Source organism: Marmota marmota, unplaced genomic scaffold (genome assembly GCF_001458135.2).
Source record: "Marmota marmota marmota unplaced genomic scaffold, marMar, whole genome shotgun sequence".
Lineage (NCBI taxonomy): Eukaryota > Metazoa > Chordata > Mammalia > Rodentia > Sciuridae > Marmota > Marmota marmota.
In genome coordinates, this window is record NW_026000101.1 from 17,978,717 (window position 1) to 17,995,997 (window position 17,281).

General features: G+C 53.0%; 1 protein-coding gene across 6 annotated transcripts in view; it reads left to right on the plus strand.

Annotated features, from left to right (window-relative positions):
• The window catches only part of Cntfr (ciliary neurotrophic factor receptor), a 52,473-nt gene that overhangs the window by 13,615 nt on the left and 21,577 nt on the right, over positions 1-17,281 (plus strand). For 5 of the 6 annotated variants that reach the window (XM_048783478.1, XM_048783477.1, XM_048783480.1 and 2 more), the window contains 4 exons: positions 5,601-5,685; positions 9,674-9,907; positions 16,538-16,655; positions 16,820-16,986. In XM_048783478.1, the coding sequence (XP_048639435.1) occupies positions 5,601-5,685; positions 9,674-9,907; positions 16,538-16,655; positions 16,820-16,986 (604 nt within the window). Of the gene's footprint in view, positions 1-3,338; positions 3,350-5,600; positions 5,686-9,673; positions 9,908-16,537; positions 16,656-16,819; positions 16,987-17,281 lie in introns of those variants that run through there. The other variant, XM_048783479.1, reaches the window with a different exon arrangement.

Sequence of the window (17,281 nt, forward strand, 5' to 3'; positions counted from 1 at the left end):
CACAACAGCAGGTGCGGATACCCCCCAACTCACTCACATTGGGCCGCCTCCTTTTCCACAACCTCGGCCAGCGCTGGAGCTGGGGGACTGCTCCCCCTGCCTCCCTCCTGGCCCCCCTCCCACTGGTGCTCAGTTTGTCCTACCCTCTTCTGAGTAGTAGGAGGGGGCCTGTGCTTCCATGGGGTCCTTTCCCCTGAGCACTAGGACTTGCCTCTGGAGTAGGTGGGGAGGTGGTAGTCCCAGAGGAGTAAAGGAGAAGCCAAACCCAGCCATAGCTTCTGGGACCTATACCACTTGGGGCACCAAGAGCTGAGAGGAGGAGCAGGTCTGGATTTAGAGAGGAAGGAAAAGGGATAGAGCCAGAGACAAGAGACTCCGAGAAACAGAAGGAAGAGACACCACAGGGAGTGGGAGCCAGCCCATGGCCAGCCAGCTCCAGCCCAGGAGCTGGCCCCTGACCTGGGCCCACCCGCTCCCTGGTGGGGGGCCTACTGGGCCAGCTGCCAGGGGCCAGGCCTCCCTCCTTGGCCTGGTCTACCCATTGCCCCCCCCCCCCCCAGCTTCTGGACGGTGCAGGCCTCTGCCCCCCGCCCCACCGCCCACGCTGTCCAGGCTGCCTAGGCCTGGTGGGATCTGGGGGCCTCCCGGCCTCGGCCCCTCCTCCCCTTCTCTGAGCTTCCTGCCCACTCTGACTGTCTCTCCAGACTCCCCCTCGGCCAGGCCAGTGCTATTTCTCCCTACCCATCCTGTTCTTGCCCCCATCTCCACCCCTACCCTGCTTCTCATTTCATTTCTAGTGTATGTGTCTCTCTCTCTTGCTCAAACCTAATTCCTCTGAAGAGCTAAAACCTTCAGAGTTCCTACAGTGTTTGGATCAGTTGGTCTCCAATGTGCCCTATGTTCTTGCCTCATTCCCAGAGGTAGGCTCCTAGGGCCATTCTGTGGAGAGGGGAAGATGAGGCCCCAGGTCCAGGGGTGCCCTTTCTGCACTCACACCGTGAGATCTTGAGTCTGGGGTTGCCAAGTGGGGACTAGAAGCTGTTAAGAATCACCTTGGTCCTGTACTGGGCCTGATACCCTCCGTCAGATGAATGTGCCTGACCCACCCCATCCTCAGCCATAGTGGGGAGTCTGAGTTGGTGGTCTTCAGATCTCAATTTCCCACTTTGGTAACCTTGCTTTGAGGACACTGCTTGAGGCCTCTGCTCATTCCAGGCCAGGTGGAGTCTACTTGACTCTCATGCCAGCCTCCCCACACCCCCTGCTTCAGCTCAGAACACACGACTGTGGATTGATACTCACACACAGTTAAAGCCGAGACCCAGTCAATGGTGCTCAAAACCCCCCAGCTCTGACCTGATTGTGGCAGGAATTCCTCAGGGTTGACTGGTCTTCAGTAACCCAAACTGCTGGCTGTAATTCTGCACAAATAAATAGAGACTTTCCAAAACTCACTGTTCCCTCCCTCAGGTTCTGTCTTCAGCTGGGCAAGAGGAAGCAGGGCACAGAGCAACTGGGACGTTACTGATAAGAGGGGTCTTGGGTCCTGGATCCTAAGCCAGACTTGAAAACTAGGTAGAAGTCCCTGATCTCCAGCCTGTTGCTATGTCTGTCAATGTTACTTACGGTGACTCAACCTCCACAGGTGTCAGTATTACTGTGGACTGGTATCATCCCTGTGTCACTATGTTGATGTCATCATGAGTGTTACTGTATGTGTTTGTAAATCTCATTGCATCTTTGATTCTGAGGTTACTGCCCTGGGGCTGGCTATCAGTCTCAACAGGTGTCATTCCCCTGTTGGTGTTACTGTGTGTGACTGTATTCACTGCTTCATTATCATCAAGATGACTGTCAACACCCCTGTGTGTTACTGTCAGTAGTGCTGTTGTATCATTTTCACTGGGTGTTATCACTGTGTGATGGTGTTTTTGTGTCACAGTAGAATAGTGGCAGAAGTTAGAGCCTTGGGAATTTGTCTTATGTATCACCTCTGTGTGTAACAGTGACACTGGGGTTTCAGTTTCATGTCAGGAGAAGTGCTAGAACCCTTGGGCTGCTAGGCACTGGTCTCCTTCCTTCCTTCCTTCCTTCTTTACTTCCTTCCTTCCTTCCTTTCTTTTTTTTTTTTTTCACTCTACCAACTGAGCCAGACACAAGCAGACATACTGCCCCTGGTCTCCTTTCTTGCTAGTGCCCTCTGTTCCTTCCTCATTCTTGGGATGTCCTCTTCAGGGGGCCTACTGGGAGCCCTTGTCTAGGGCTCTTTGGCATTTATCATCCAGACTATCCAGAGTCATAGGGTGTGGACTTGGGAAAATGCTCTTTGCCCTGGGATGAGAGCCTGAGGTGAGCCAGAGCAGAGTGGTGGTGTGTTCTGGATGCTTCTAGCCTCAGCCTTCCCACCTGGAGAGTGGGTCTAGTTGGGACTCTGAGGAAAGAGGAAGGGAAACTGATTTGGGGCTTTCTGAGTCAGCAGGGGCAGGGACAGGGATAGAGTTTCAGTCCACCTTTGTCTCCTGGGGCCTGGGCTTCTGGATCCACAGTGGGAATCTCTCCATCCTCTGGAGAGCCTTGCTCTTACTTCACACCAGTTCTTACTACTACTGATACCTCGTCTTTCTCACTAGAAGAGCTGGGTGAGCTTCCTCAGATGCTCTAGGGTGGGCTCCCAGGCCCTCTGGATCTCTCTCTCCCTCACCCTGAAATCTGCTGTCTCCCCTGCATCCCTTCTATTTCTATCTCTGTCTCCTTGCCCCGCTGAGTCTCCAGTCAGTGCTCTGCATTTCTCCCTGCTTCTCCATTTCCCCTCCCCAGTCTCTCCTTTTTCTGGGTGCCCAGACCCTGCAGTGTCTGTCTGTACCCCACCCCCACTCTCTGCAGTGCTAGCGCTCTCTCAGCAGCGCCCGTCTCCCGTGGCTGCAGCCCCGTTGGCCCAGGGCCCGGCCCTTACAGTAACTCATTGGGCTGATGGAGGCGACTTTGATGAAGAAGCCACCCCTCCCCCTGCGGGGGCCTGAGCATTTGTGTGTGTGCACACGCTCATGGGGTATGTGCTTGTGTGCTTGCCTGGCCATCTCCCCCTCTCCAACCTGACTGGGACCCGGAAGGAACTGGGAGCAGAGGCCATCCCTCCCTCTTCTCTCTCTGGCACTCCCATCCTATGATCCAGCCTTGCTCCTCTCTGCCTTCTTGTCTTCCTGCCCTGGCTCCTCTCTCGTGGGTGGGCAGTGGACCTGGCAGTGAGGTGGAGGATCTTCCTGGCTGTGAGGGGAGAGGCACGGACAGATGGTGGAAGTGGAGGGGGAGGGTCTGAGAGCTCCTGGCAAGGGCTGAAGTGGGGAGCCAGGTAGACCTTCAGTGTGTCTGTTTCTCCAGAACCAGCTCTGGATTCAGTCCTGGGTTTGTTTGCTAGTTTGCTGGCTGCGTAACTTTGCCTTAACCTCCTAGACCTGGGGAACAGTTGAAGATGGGGAGGGGCTGAGGGTTTAGAGAAGACAGGGCAAGTGGTAGCTAAGGCTCCAGGAGTCTCTGATGTGGGAAGGGTGGCTGAGGCCACATGGGGCAGAGAAAGGAGCTCTGCCAGGGCGGCGCAGTCAGAGCACCTGTAGCTATGGCCAGTAGGATAAGGGTGTTCAGAGGAGAGGACTTTCCTGGGCAGGGAGGAGCCATCTCCCATAAAGGAGCCCTAGGAGTCAGATTCAGCCCCATCTGCTACAGGCTGAGACCCACCTTTGGCTTCTACTATAGCCATGTCTGCATTGTCTCTAGCTTTGTCTCTGGAACTTTCTCTGGGTAAATTTGGCAGTATGTCTGTCCGTTTCTCTGGCTGTGTGTCTGACTGTTTCTCTGGCAATATCTCTAATGGTGTCTCTGGCTGTGTCCCTGGGAGGGTGTCTGTGTGTCTGATGGTGTCTTTGGCAGTCTTTTTAGTGGTGTAGATACTTCCTGACTGAGCATCTGGCTGTGGCTCTGGTTTTTCCTCTAGCTGTTTGTCTGGGTGTACGCCTGTTTGTGTCTATCAGTTTCTCTGGTGTTTCTCTGCTTGTGTGTCAGACAGTTTCCCTGGCACTGTTTCTGACAGTGTCTCTAGTTCTCTGGCTGATGAGTTCTCTGCCTGTGCTCCTTGCTCTTCCTCTGGCAGTATGTCTGCTTGTGTCTGGCTAAATCTTTCACAGCATTTGTGGCAGTTCCTTTGGTCATGTTGGCTATTCTTTGGCCATTTCTTTGGTCCCTGTTGGCTATTCTTAGACCATTCATCAGCTGTTACCTGATTTTATTTGCCTTTGTCTGATGGTCCCCCTTAATAGTTTCTAACTCCCACTGTGTGTATAACTATTTCTTTGGGGCTCTCTCTGGTTGTTTGGGCTGTCTCTAGCCAGTGACTTTGTTGTGAGGTTGACTTTATTTCTGACAGTGGCCTAATTGGGTGTTGGTAGTGTCCCTCAGTATCTTTCTCTGGCTTCTCAATGGTTGACAAACTGAAGGAGAGATTGTCACAGTTGGGTTCTGTTCTGCAGGAAATAGTCATTTCCCTGCCCTCTTGTGTGAGTGTGTGTGCAGGGGAGGTGGGAGCAGTTGTACTCAACCTAAGAAGCAGGATACTGGGTAGAGGCTACTGGATACTCCCTGGCTTCTGGGGACATGTCCTGAGTGTACTTTTTATACCCACATGGATGTGTGTAGACACTGATGCTCATCCACTGGGCTAGGATTCCCAGGCTCATGAAGGTACATGACTGGAGTAAAGGATGACCTGGGTCCCTGACAAGGACTTATATATGAAAATTCCCCATTCATATTCTCATATTTCTCTCCCTCCCTCTCTCTTTCCCTCCCTCCCTCTCTTCTCTTTCCTTCCCTCCCTCCCTGTGGTCCTAGAGAATCCAGGGCCTCCTTCATGGTAGGCAAACCTTCTACCACTGAGCCGTGTCCCTAGTCCCCCTGATTTTCTCGTGGTCTTTGGTATATAATAAAGCACAAGCCACATCTGAGCTGACTCATGTACCGTTGCCCTTTCTGGTACCCCAGAGCCTAGTGGCCAGGCTTATGGCAGAATGGACAGGGACCAATGACAGATCCAAGAGGCTCCGAACATACAGTTTCAGGCTTTTCCCTGCCCCACTCCAGATGCACAGCCAGGGCAGCCAGGGCCTTCCATTCAAATCAATTTGAAGAAGTATAGCCCTCGAATTAAGTTAAAACATTATCCCTTCAGTTTGTGATGTTTATAGCTAATTAGCCAACCTCACCAGTAAAGTTATATATATATTTTTAGAAAAATGGTCCTGGAACTACCAATGTTCTATAACTCATTTGAAGTCAACTACAGTCTGCAGCCAGCATTCTTATTGAACAACAAACCACTGTAGGTTGCCACCTACCATCTTAGCAAACCTTTGCCTGCAGACGCCAGTAATGTTGCTTTCCATTGTTTGAAAGAAGATCCTGAACCCCATTAAGAAGGCATATGGGGTCAAGGTGCTCTGGCCGTAAGGCTGGGGTTTCCCAGTCCTGCCTGAGAACAGGGGAGCTCCTCAGGAGATTCCTGCCTGGGCTGATGCTGCCCCCTGCCCCTCCCCCCCTGTTTCTCCCAACAGATGGCTGCTCCTGTCCCATGGGCCTGCTGTGCTGTGCTTGCTGCCGCTGCTGCCGTTGTCTACACCCAAAGACACAGTCCACAGGGTGAGTGCTCAGGGGAGCTGCCTATTGACCTTCTCCCAGAGCTGCATATGAATCCTTGTTGGCACAGTTACCTACTGACACCACCCAGGAGTCTCTCTCTCTCTCTCTCTCTCTCTCATATGCGTGCGCGCGCACACACACACACACACACAGGCATTGTCATGCATGAGCACCCAGAAGTACGTGTAATTGTGTGACATTGAAACACAGCGGGACCCACTGATGTCTCAGACATAACTCTTCTCATTCACACACATGTTGACTGTGTCTCTGGCTCGAAATGATCTATGTCTCTCCCACTAGGGAGGGCATAGGATACGCGCATGTGAAATAGGAGTTGGGAGTGGGGCTAGGAGCTGGGTCCTTGTACGTTGTTGGGTAAAATGGGATCTCCTTCAGGAGATTTGTGGAGGTACAATTGAGGGCACCAATAGGAAACAGTGGGTAAGACTGCTGGTCACTTTCTACCCTCAACTTTATCCTAGAAGGAAGATGGGGACCAAGGTGGTGGGACGAGCAGGGGAATAGATTGGAGAGGGCTGGTGCACTAAGGAAGACCAGTCAGTCAGCTGGAATGATTGGAGGAGGGAGGGACTGCTCAGTGGCTGCTTCCCATTTGTCAAGTAAGAGCCCAGTCCTGCCCCCAGTCCACAGGACAGAGAGCTGTACCCTGCTAGGGAAACAAAATGCTCACTTGACCATCGGCCCTTGTATTGCATTTGAGGCAGCACCTCAAGCGGCCAATCATTACAAGGCCTGAACTTGAAACTTTCCTTGAATGAGGCTCCCTAATCTCCCCAGTAGGTTTGGTCCTGTCTCCTCCACCTTGGCTGGGTTGGGTGGAGGCATGGAGGATGGGTATATCTCTAGGGCCCAGGCTTGGAGCAGACCCTGATGACTGAGCTCTACTACCCTCAAGGCTATGGGTTCAGGAGAAGGGTTGTGGGTCAAGACTTCTGCGGCTTCTTATAATATCAACACAGAGACCCAGAGAGAGCCTGGCTGGCCCCAGGGCTGCTACCTGGCCCTACACAGGGCCTGCAGTGGTCTCTTCCTGAGTGTAAAGACAGGTCCCCACATAACCAAGGCCCTGGCACAAGGCCACATTTCTGAGAGTGTGTGAGACCATTTTCTTGCGTGAATGAGAGCATGTCCCTGTTTGGCTGTTCTTTTCTCTCTACCCTTGTGGGCTATGTCCTATGTGTGACATTGTCTATGTGTCTGTACCCTTTAGGGGCTGTATCCTTATGTTTGAGACTATACCCCATGTGTGACAGATAGTATCTGTTTCTCTTTGTGTGTTTGTGTCCCTGTTATATGTCTCCCTGTGTGGGGGACCCTGTCCCCATGTAACTGTGCCTCTGGGTGATGATGCCCTTCATGTGCATGCCTGTGATCTTGTACCATGTATTACTATCACTGAAATGGGACACTGTCCCTGTAGGACTGAACCCATGTGTGACTGTAACCATGTGGATAATTGTCCTGTGTGAGCTGCTTCTCTGTGGGTGACCATCCTCATCCTGTGTGTGTGGCAGTGTGAAGTTGCTTAGGACGCCCAGGGGGACTGTTTCCGGCATGTGTTCCCCATGTGAGCCTGTGTGCACAGGTGTGAGGGAGCCGTCAGTTCTGTCCTCTGTGTTCTCCATGTCCATGACCTCATCCTGTCTCTGTCTCTCATCCTGGCTTCTAACAACCTTTTCACAGCTGATTCCTTTGGAGCATTTGTCACTGCGTCAGGGCCAAGAACCCCATCCTCCCCCTGCTGCTTGATTTAATTTCTGAAATGGACAACACATCAGTAGGGGCGGGAGGAGAGCTGTTCAGAGACAAAGGGTTAACTCCTTGCCATCTCTGGAGCTGATGCATGGCTGTTTGTGTTGCCGTTGTGTTATTGTAGCAGTCGTGACACTGTGATTGTCATGCCATGTTGCTTCCTCCACCTCTGCACGGTGGCCTGTGGTCGTCTTCTGTCATTGAGTTGTGTTTTCGGTCCCGTCCTGCCCTTCCACCCTTGGTTTGTCATTGTTGTCAAGTTGTGTCTCCATTTCTTTTATCAGGCAGATAAGGTGTGATGGGGAGGTGCCATCTCATGGACATTGTGTCTGTTGTGTTGTTGAGTCACTGTTTCCCTATCTCGTGATTATACCTGCACCCCTCCTGCCAAACTAAAACTCCTTACTGGGTCCTCATTAGTTCTGAGCTGCTGTTGATCGGTGTTAATGTGTTGCCGCTGGGACCATGATGGCCACACGCCCTCCCCAACGGTCAGTTTTCAACCTCCTCCTCAGGCAGCTGGATGCAAAGTCTCTGCTTGGGGGGGTGGGGGCGTACAGAGAGAGGGGCTTGGCATGTTTCCTGGAAGCTCCAGGTTTTTGGAAGGGAGGCTGGAAGGGGGCTCAGTGGCCGAAGCTGGTGGATTGGGGGGGGTACTTGATGGTCTGAGTCTTGGACACTGGGCCTCTGGTCAGGGGGAGGACCCCATTCAGTCTCTGGTCCAGCCTCACAGCTGTGGCCTCCAAGGCCCCCAGCCACCGCCCTTCCGCCCCTTCATCCTCTGTTAGACTGGTCCCAGGCCCCACAGACTAGTGGTCAGGGCTGGCTGGGTTTCCTGCTTCCTTCTCCTCTGACAGGGACAGAGAGGCTCAGAGAGGGGCAAGACAGAGACAAGTAGTGAGGGAAAGAGACCAGGAGACACAGAGAGACAGCGAACAGGGACAGATGTTCCACCACCGGGAAACTGTCCTGGGGAGGGGGCTGTAATCAGTGGGTGGGGCTGCTGGCAGGCCCAGGGGGATCCCTGTAGCCCCCCTCTCCTGCAGTCCTGGTGGTGTTAACAAGTCTAATTAAGAGGCCACTGGCCCAACTTAATTGGCTCGTTAACAGGAATTGCCTCTGAAAATCCCCAAACTCAGCAGGGTGGCTCTCTGGAGGGAGATGTGAACTAGTGTTAACGAGGGATCCTGCAGCCCCCTGCTGCCCCCTTTCCTCCTCCCACCCTCATTCAACAGATCAGGCTGGGGAGAGGGAAGCATCTGCCCTTCCAGACTTTGGCGGGGGGCGTATGAAGAATGTGGGGTGGGGATGTCCTAATATTCCCATACGATCCCACTGGCTCTGCATGCCTGCCTCTCTGCTGCTGCCTGTGGATCTGCTTCTCTGACTTTCTGTCCCACTTGCTGCCTCCCCCACCTGGCGCTGCCTCTCGACAGGTGCTCCCTTCTACCCTTCCATCTCCAGTCTCCTGGGCTCAGTCCATCACGCCTGGGTTGCCGAGGCCGGGGCTGGGGTTTGCTTTTGGTTCTGACAGGCCCCTCTGGGGGCAGGAGAGGAATGGTCAGAGGACTCACTCTGTCCCAGCCCTACTTAACAGTTCCTGCTTCGCAAAGCTGACAGCTGCCAGGAGTTCCCCAGGGTTCACTTCATGGCCTGCCCATTCCCCCTTTTGCTGCCCAAACCCCCTGTGGCTAAGGGGGCAGAGCTGGAGGCGGGGCAGGCAGAGGCAGGAAGAGAGAGGGGAAGAGAAGAGACCGGACTGAAAGACAATAAGGGGGGTGGTGGAGGAAACAGAGGCAGAAAAAGGAGTTTGGGAGCTAAGCCTCTGGGGCTGGGCCTATTGGTGGCAAGAAGTTAGGGTCATGGGGGTCAGAAAAACTTTGTAAAGGACCCAGGGACTGGAGGTGAACTGGATTTTCACTGAGAACGACCCCTCCCAGCACTACACAGGCACGTTCACTCTCTGTCACACGCACTGGCACACAGCCTCTGCTCATGCACACACATACAAATTTGGAAATGTTAACATACCTGCATACCTGCCCAGCCACAGAGAAGTTTTGCACATACCCCTTCTTGAGACATTTGCGTGGTCAGACACAGCCTCATGGCTGGACTCACACTGTACACCCTCACAGGGTCTCACCTATGCACATTCACCTGGGGGTGCATAGGTGACCGGCAAATTTTGCCCTGTGCTCTGCCCCCACAGAGACACCCCATGTGCAGTATGAGCGCCTGGGCTCAGATGTGACATTGCCATGTGGAACAGCAAACTGGGATGCAGCTGTGACGTGGCGGGTGAATGGAACAGATCTGGCCCCTGACCTGCTCAATGGCTCTCAACTGGTACTCCGTGGCCTGGATCTGGGCCACAGTGGCCTCTACGCCTGCTTCCACCGTGACTCCTGGCACCTGCGCCACCAAGTCCTGCTACATGTGGGCTGTAAGTGTTGCCCCTGACCTCCCATCTTCTTTAAGGCACAGACCTGTAGCCCAGATCAACTCCCCTTCGTGTTGGATAGCAGGGAGAGGGGAGGGCCACAGCCTGACCCTTGCTCTCTGATCCTATCCTAATCTATTCTTCTGACCTCTGAGTCCTGTCTAGCCAATGAGTCCAGACCCCTGGACCTTTCTCCCATGTATCCCATCCCCATAGAAGTCTTGGAGATCCTGAAATCTTGTTCCCTGTGAGAAAACGGGCAGAGGGAGCCTGGCAAGGAATAGCCCAGCTGAGGCGTGGTTGGGAGGAATCTTAGGGTCACAGCTCTGAGCTGGAATGGTCTCCCTGTGTCTGCTCCCATGGGATTGACCAGGGCCTGAGGAAGGAAAATGGGATATGTGATTATGCAGGTGTAGGTAGGAGTACTCTGGAAGACCGCAGAATTGAAGGGAGGCTTCCCAGAATAGGAGGCACATGGAGACACAGAGCATTTGGAAGATACCACAGAAACATAATTTCTGGCAGAAAGCTGAGTATACCTATGGGCCCCCGAGTGGGCATGAAAAGGCCACCTGGGCTGGTGTCAGTGGTGAAAGAAGCTAAGGGAGGGGTCAGGAAGCAGATGAAGATCCTGGAAGTGGGCTGGGGTTGTGGCTCGGAGGTAGAGCGCTCGCCTAGCATGTGTGAAGCACTGGGTTCGATCCTCAGCACCACATTAAAAAAAAAAAAAAAAAAAGATCCTGGAAGCTAGAAAGTGATGAAGAATAAATTCTGTTCTTAAAGAATCCCTCACCCCAGTGAAGAGTGAGAATGCAAGAGAGATGATGAGGACCTGGAACTGGGGCATGGAGTTGGGGAAGTTGAGGAGGGTGTTTGGACCTCCAGAAATTGATAATGAATTGGAGGGGGAAGGGCAGGAGAGTAGGGAGGGGTGCGATTGAGAGACCTGAAGGTACCATCAGTGCAGTAGGGGGCAATGGGGGGAAAAGGGGATGTGTTCTCTTTGAACAGTGTCTGGGTTTGGGTTTCCCTAGAATCAGATTCCAAAATGAAAATTCATAAGCAAGTAGTTTATTTGGCAAGTGATGGAGACACCATAGAGGAATGTGGAGAGTGACACTGAAAAGGGAAGTTAATAAAGAGCAAGAGTTGACATTACCTCTGATATTACCTGACATATCCTGACATTACCTCTTTGTGACTGGAGCACTATGGAGGGGACTCTGGGTGCGGATGCAGAACATGCACCTCAGAGTTGTCCTGCCTGAGGGTGAGGGAGCTGGGATGTTTATATAACCTCTCCTGCCATCTCCTGGGGTGGAGGTAGGTGCCTTAATTTCTCAGTACTTTTGGCCTCATGCCCCGGCAGGCAAAGCATGCCTTGGTGGCCAGAGAAAGCTCTTAGGCAGATAACTGCAGAAGTTGGCAGTGAGAAGTGGTGTGGGTGAGGGACCAGCAGTTCCACAGATATCTGCTACAGATGTGTTGGTAGGGGTCCTGGGGGTGGAAACTGGTAGCTGGTAGCTAGTGGATCCGAGCTTAGGGGAAAGGACTGTTCTAGAAATGGAAATTTGTGGGGCAGGGGGTTGTCAGCATTAAGACCATGGGAGGGGTGAGGCAGCCAAAGGAGAGACTGTGGGGTGAGAAAGGGACCCAAAATTGAGCCCTGAAGACTGTCAGTATGTAAGGGGTTGATAGAAATGAGCCACAAAAGGGGAGAAAGATGAGTCCAGGAAGGTAGAGGGAAGACTAGTGAGTGTGATTTGGAAAGGGGGTTTATGAAAAGCAGAATGTTGAGTTTGTCAGCATTGCTGAGAGTCAGGTGAGCAGGCATCCAGCCCTGGGCCAAAAATACCCACCAGCAAAGGGAATGCTCTGAAAATCCTTATTTCTTTTCTCCTAACCCCAAACTCAAACTCCTCTGGTATCATCCCATCTGGGATCTCCCTGTGGTAGGAAAGGTAGGAAATATCCTGTGGATATTTCCCTACTTAGGAAATGCTTAAGGGATCTTGGGGCAGGCCCTTGCCCCATTGTCAGAAGACTAGTCTAGAAAACCAAGTGAAATGTTAGGCTGGAGGGTTGCTCAGGATTCCCACAAAATATATTTTGGTAGGATGTACCTTTCCCCATGAAAAAGTGTTTTTAAAATTGGAGAGACGGGATTCAGACCAAACATTTTAGTCTCAAGCCAAGAGTGGGGTTACCCCTGTAGGTCATACTGAGAATTGCAGGACCAGCCCAACAATCCTTCCTGCCCCAGCTCCCATCCCACCCCTCCCTGCCTCACATCATCAATGGAGCCCTCAGCCTAGCCCTGGGCCTTTATCAAGTGCAGTGGGAGAAGGATGAATCTAGCTCAGCACCAGTCACCAAAACATCTGTCTTCTCAATTTGGGTCCCCAAAATCCCCCGGATGGATAAAGCTGGCAGTGATGGCTGGGGTTTGGTGACCTTGGGTCCCCATTACTGGTATTGTGATGTTTTTTAAGAAATCATTAAAGGTCATTGGTTTTTTTGTTTTGTTTTGTGGTGCTGAGGATTGAACCCAGGGCCTTGTGCATGTGAGGCCAGCACTCTACCAACTGAGCCATATCCCCAGCTCATCATTGGGTTTTGAAGTAATGTCCAAAGTCATTACCCACAGGTCATGCCCTCAGCTGTCGTGTTATTACAGACCATTTAGTTACAGTGATTCCTGCTCCCTAGGCATCAGGGGTGGGCTGACCATGCATTGGCTGTACCATTCATAACAGATATTTATCTCTCATTGCCTTATTTCCTTCTAAAGACCTGATCAGGGAACAGAGGATATTAATCATGATCGTCTTAGTCACTTGATATTAGTAACAAGAGACTGGATTTGGCAATACTCAATATTAAATTATCCTTTTTGCCAGCTCTTAGAACAGGACAAAGTAATCCCTGATTTATGGATCATTTAGATCAAAACTTATTTAATATTTATCCTAATTTTATGTCTATTTCCAACAGAACCTGATCATCATAATATTATGTTGGAAGACTCCTTAACCAGGCTAGTCCCTGAGCTACTTTCTCTTGCTCCACCTTCCTGCCCTCCGGTGGATCCTCAAGAACAGCTCTGAGCACTCTCCTACCTAGGATGATGAAAGGACCCCCTACATTAGGAAATGGGATCACAGTGTTCCTTTTCGTAGCATCCTTTTGTTTATTGGACACTGCTGATTCAGTGTCTTTCTGATGTTAAGCTTAAACAAACCGGAGATTAAAATAATTTTTAAATGGATAGTTCCTTATCCAGTTTTTAAACTTTTTAGAATTTGAGAGTGGTTAGAATAGAAACTGCAGACCCTCTGGTTCAGCACTACTTTCCCCCCTTCCCAGTTTGCTCAGGAAGAAAAGAGTGGCAGGGAAAGGAGTGTGGTTGAACATGTCTGGGGAGAAATCATGAGTGGGAGGCAGGTGGGGGCATTGACAGTCCAGAGTTTGGAGTGTCTCAGGGGATGCCACAAGATGAGGTTGAGACTGGCTATGGCCTTGAATGCCAGGCAGGAGGAGGAGCGTGGGTGTGGCATGGGCAGGGCTGGAGCAGAAGGGTCACCCCACCCTGCCCTGGCCTGATCCGGCCTGGCCCAGGGTGTGGGCAGCCTGCCCCTCCTCCTGCTGGGCCGGCGGGCAGGCCTCATGCGTGCCGGGGGCTCCAGCCCAGGCGGGCTGGCGAGATGAGAGGAAAAACATGCGGTTTGGTGGGCTGGACATGGAAAAACAAGCCAATTAGGAGGAAAACAAACAAACCTCGGGCCAGCAGGGGCACACGCACCGCGCACATGCACACACAGCCCCGCATGGGACTTAGGGACACCCTGCCATGGCTGACACAGTCACTTGGGCATCTCAGGAACCCCCACAAGGGGAAACTCAGGATGTCTGGGCATCTAGGAGCATGCCTGCACGCCCAGAGTGTGATGTGTATACGAGCTTTTGCTTACACACTCCCTTTAACGTGCTCTCACAGCGTCCAGCTCACATGTGTGGACACACAGGGAATTTGGGGCATCTTCCCACACCCACAGTTTGACAAATACACTCCGGCTTAAGCTCTATCACATATCTAATGTCTTATGTGTAGTGTAGCCGTCGCTGTGTTTTGGACACAATGGCACATTGACACTCACACAGCCTCACACATATAGACAATCTGCAATCAAACGCCCCCACCCCAGTCACCCAGAGTCATCCAGCCCCACATGGCCTCCAGTCTTCTAGACAGCTTGGCCTCACACATGAAGTCTGAGTTACACACAGCACCTCACAATCACAGTGTCTTAAACAGCTTTTCCCCCAACTCACAACACACAACAGGCCTCCTGATCCCACGCTGTCCCGCACTCTCACACTTGGTCTCTCACGGCACCCCCACCTCCACCCACCGGCCCCTCAGCTGGGCTCCAGCTGCAGCAAGTCACTCCTTTTCTTCCTCTTCTTTGTTTTTCTTTCCTCCTTTTCCCTCTGAGAAACCTGGTCCCTGTCAGGAAACCCAAGCCCTTCCTTGCTCAGGGCCCAGGGCCAGGCAGGAGTAGCCAGATGACAGACAAAGCCCCTGCCCGGCCCCCTGGGCCCCCTGTGACCTGCCCAGTCAGAGAGAGGAATTGGTTTGAGGGGGAGGTTTGAAGGGAGGCTGGCCCGAGCCCGGAGGACAGTCAGGGAAATGAAGGAGACCTGATCAGAGGGGAGGCTAGCCTGGGCAGGGGGCCTGTGAGTCCAGTGTTGTGGCCTGCTCTGCCCTCCAGAGTCCCAGGCAGCAGGGAGCTGACTCTGCAGGCTTCAGTCACCCCCCCACCCCCCTCCCCGGCCCCAGCGCCCTTCTCCTTTGAAGCTGGGGTGAGGGGGGGTGGTGGCAGGAGGCAGGAGTGGAGGCTTCTCAGCCGACCTCGGAATGTCCTTTCCTCCTGGGGTGGCTGCCAACTCTGGCCTGGCCCACAGGCCCCCAGAAGGCAACTTCCTGTGTCCTTGGCCGCCCCCCACTCCACCCCCATGCAGAACTCTTGACTGTGGGCAGACAGGGAAGGGACATTAAAGGTACACAGGATGAACATGGAATAGACAAGGGCCAAGAAGTCTCCCCAGTGGGAGTGGACAGTGGTGGGCAGAACACAGACTGGCCATTGAAGGGTCCCAGCCAGTGCCTGGCTCTCACCCGCAGGCCTGGGGAAGGGATCTGCCTCATTCTCCACAGCATCACCGCTCCACCTGCTACACTGAAGCTCTCTAGTCTCTCTGCCTTTTTACCTCTGCTGCTGCAAAGCCAGATCTGGGACCTGGGGGCTGTGCCCAGGTCCCCCTCTACAGCTCCACACACACTGGACACAATGGTTGTATGCAGGCAATCACAGAGTCACTCAAAATTAAGTACACACTATGGATTGAAGCCCAGGGTTCCCTGAACTTCACCATGGCCACTCTATAAGCATAGACATGCACTCCCCTGGCTTATTGAGCTGCCCCCCTCCCACTTCCTGTCCACCTGTCAGGCAGGGGGCGGTGTGGGGGGAGGCACAGAAGGGAGGTGTCAGTGTCCCTGGAGCCAAAGACGGACATTCCTTGCCTGGGTCAGGTCACAGAAGTTGCCTCCTTCCAGGAACCTGAGCCGCCTGTCCTCTCGCCTTGCCCAATGCCTGAGGGTAGAACAGCCGGGCTAAGTGCTGACAGCAGCGAAAAGTATGGTTAGACAGCAGAAAGGACTTCCCAAGTGTGGTCATGTAGGTGAATATCCTCATTCTGGGGTTTATTCCCAACTCTGACTTGCAGTGTGACCCCCAAACAGGTCTTAACCCCTCTCTGGGCCTTCCTGTTCCAGAGTGAAGGCAGCCGCTGACCATGTCATGGGCTTCTTAAAGGATTTGTGATGAAGGAGTGGGGGAGGGCTGGGGTGAGGTACACACCAAGGGAACAGCAGTTTCCTTGTGTCACTTACCTACATGTATACACACACACACACTCAGATATGTACTCCAAGAGCCAAGAACACATCCACACACACATCTACATAGATGCTCCTATATGTCACTGGTCACTCGTTCATGTCACATACAAACATGCGTGTAACACATATCCATGTGTGGACACATACTCAGAGATCCGCAATTGACCAGTGCTGCTGCTCTTGTGTAGCCTCCAGGCCCGTCCTCTCTCTCTCTATTGAGGGGAAGCCTGGGGTATTTCTTCTCCTGGAAGTACACCCTGATCACCCCAGCAACTAGGGCACATTCAAGACCCCCTCAGTCCCTTGCAGTTTTCCTTTCAGAGTGGACAGAGTGTGGCAGATGTGGGCTGGGGCTGATTCCCCCAGACATCACCTCCATCCTGTGATTGATGAGCGGAGGCCCACAACCCCCTGCTCCCCACAGTTCCTGCCTCCATTGAGCAGGTGGGGGGGGCCTCCTCCGCACAGCCCTTGTTTTTCTTTAATTAAACATCTGGCTCTCTGTGGCCTGGGAAGACTCAGACCCTCGCTGACAGCCACCCCCCACCTTTGGCATTGATGATGGGGTGAGGGGGAAGAACTGGGGCTCTGGGGCCCACTTGTCCCCACACTGATGCAGGGGACTGGGAGCTCCAGGAATGTCCTGACCTTTCTGTCCTCACCCCTAGTGCCACCACGGGAACCTGTGCTCAGCTGCCGCTCCAACACTTACCCCAAGGGCTTCTACTGCAGCTGGCATCTGCCCACCCCCACCTACATCCCAAACACCTTCAATGTGACTGTGCTGTAAGTAGCTGTGCCTGTGACCCGGTTCCAGCCCTGACCTCTGACCTCACCTCCATTATGCCTGAGTCCAGACCTTAGCCCAGCCTTGGGCTTGACCTTCCCCCAACCTTTCCCCACTTGACCCTTGATGTTTGTAACAGTACCTGGGCCTCACCCCTCCCCAGGCACGGCTCCAAAATTATGGTCTGTGAGAAGGACCCAGCCCTCAAGAACCGCTGCCACATCCGATACATGCACCTGTTCTCTACCATCAAGTACAAGGTCTCCATAAGTGTCAGCAATGCTCTGGGTCACAACGCCACGGCTATCACCTTTGATGAGTTCACCATTGGTGCGTGTGGAGGTGTTGGTGGGGTCCCTTCTGCATACTCTAGTGGGAATTTGAAGTGGAAGTATGTCAGAGGTGTACATGAGCGTTGGTGGGGATGTTCACAAATGTGCACATGTGTCCATGGACATGCCTGTGACAGGAATATGCAGTATGTCTGTACATGTACACACATGTGCTTGGCATATTCACACCTGTGGATGACCTTTACCTACAGGGCCAAGAGACCTCTCCAGCAGCTCTTTCTATCGACTCCCTGGCTCCCAGAGCATGCAGCAGGGGGGGGGGGGGCAGGCGG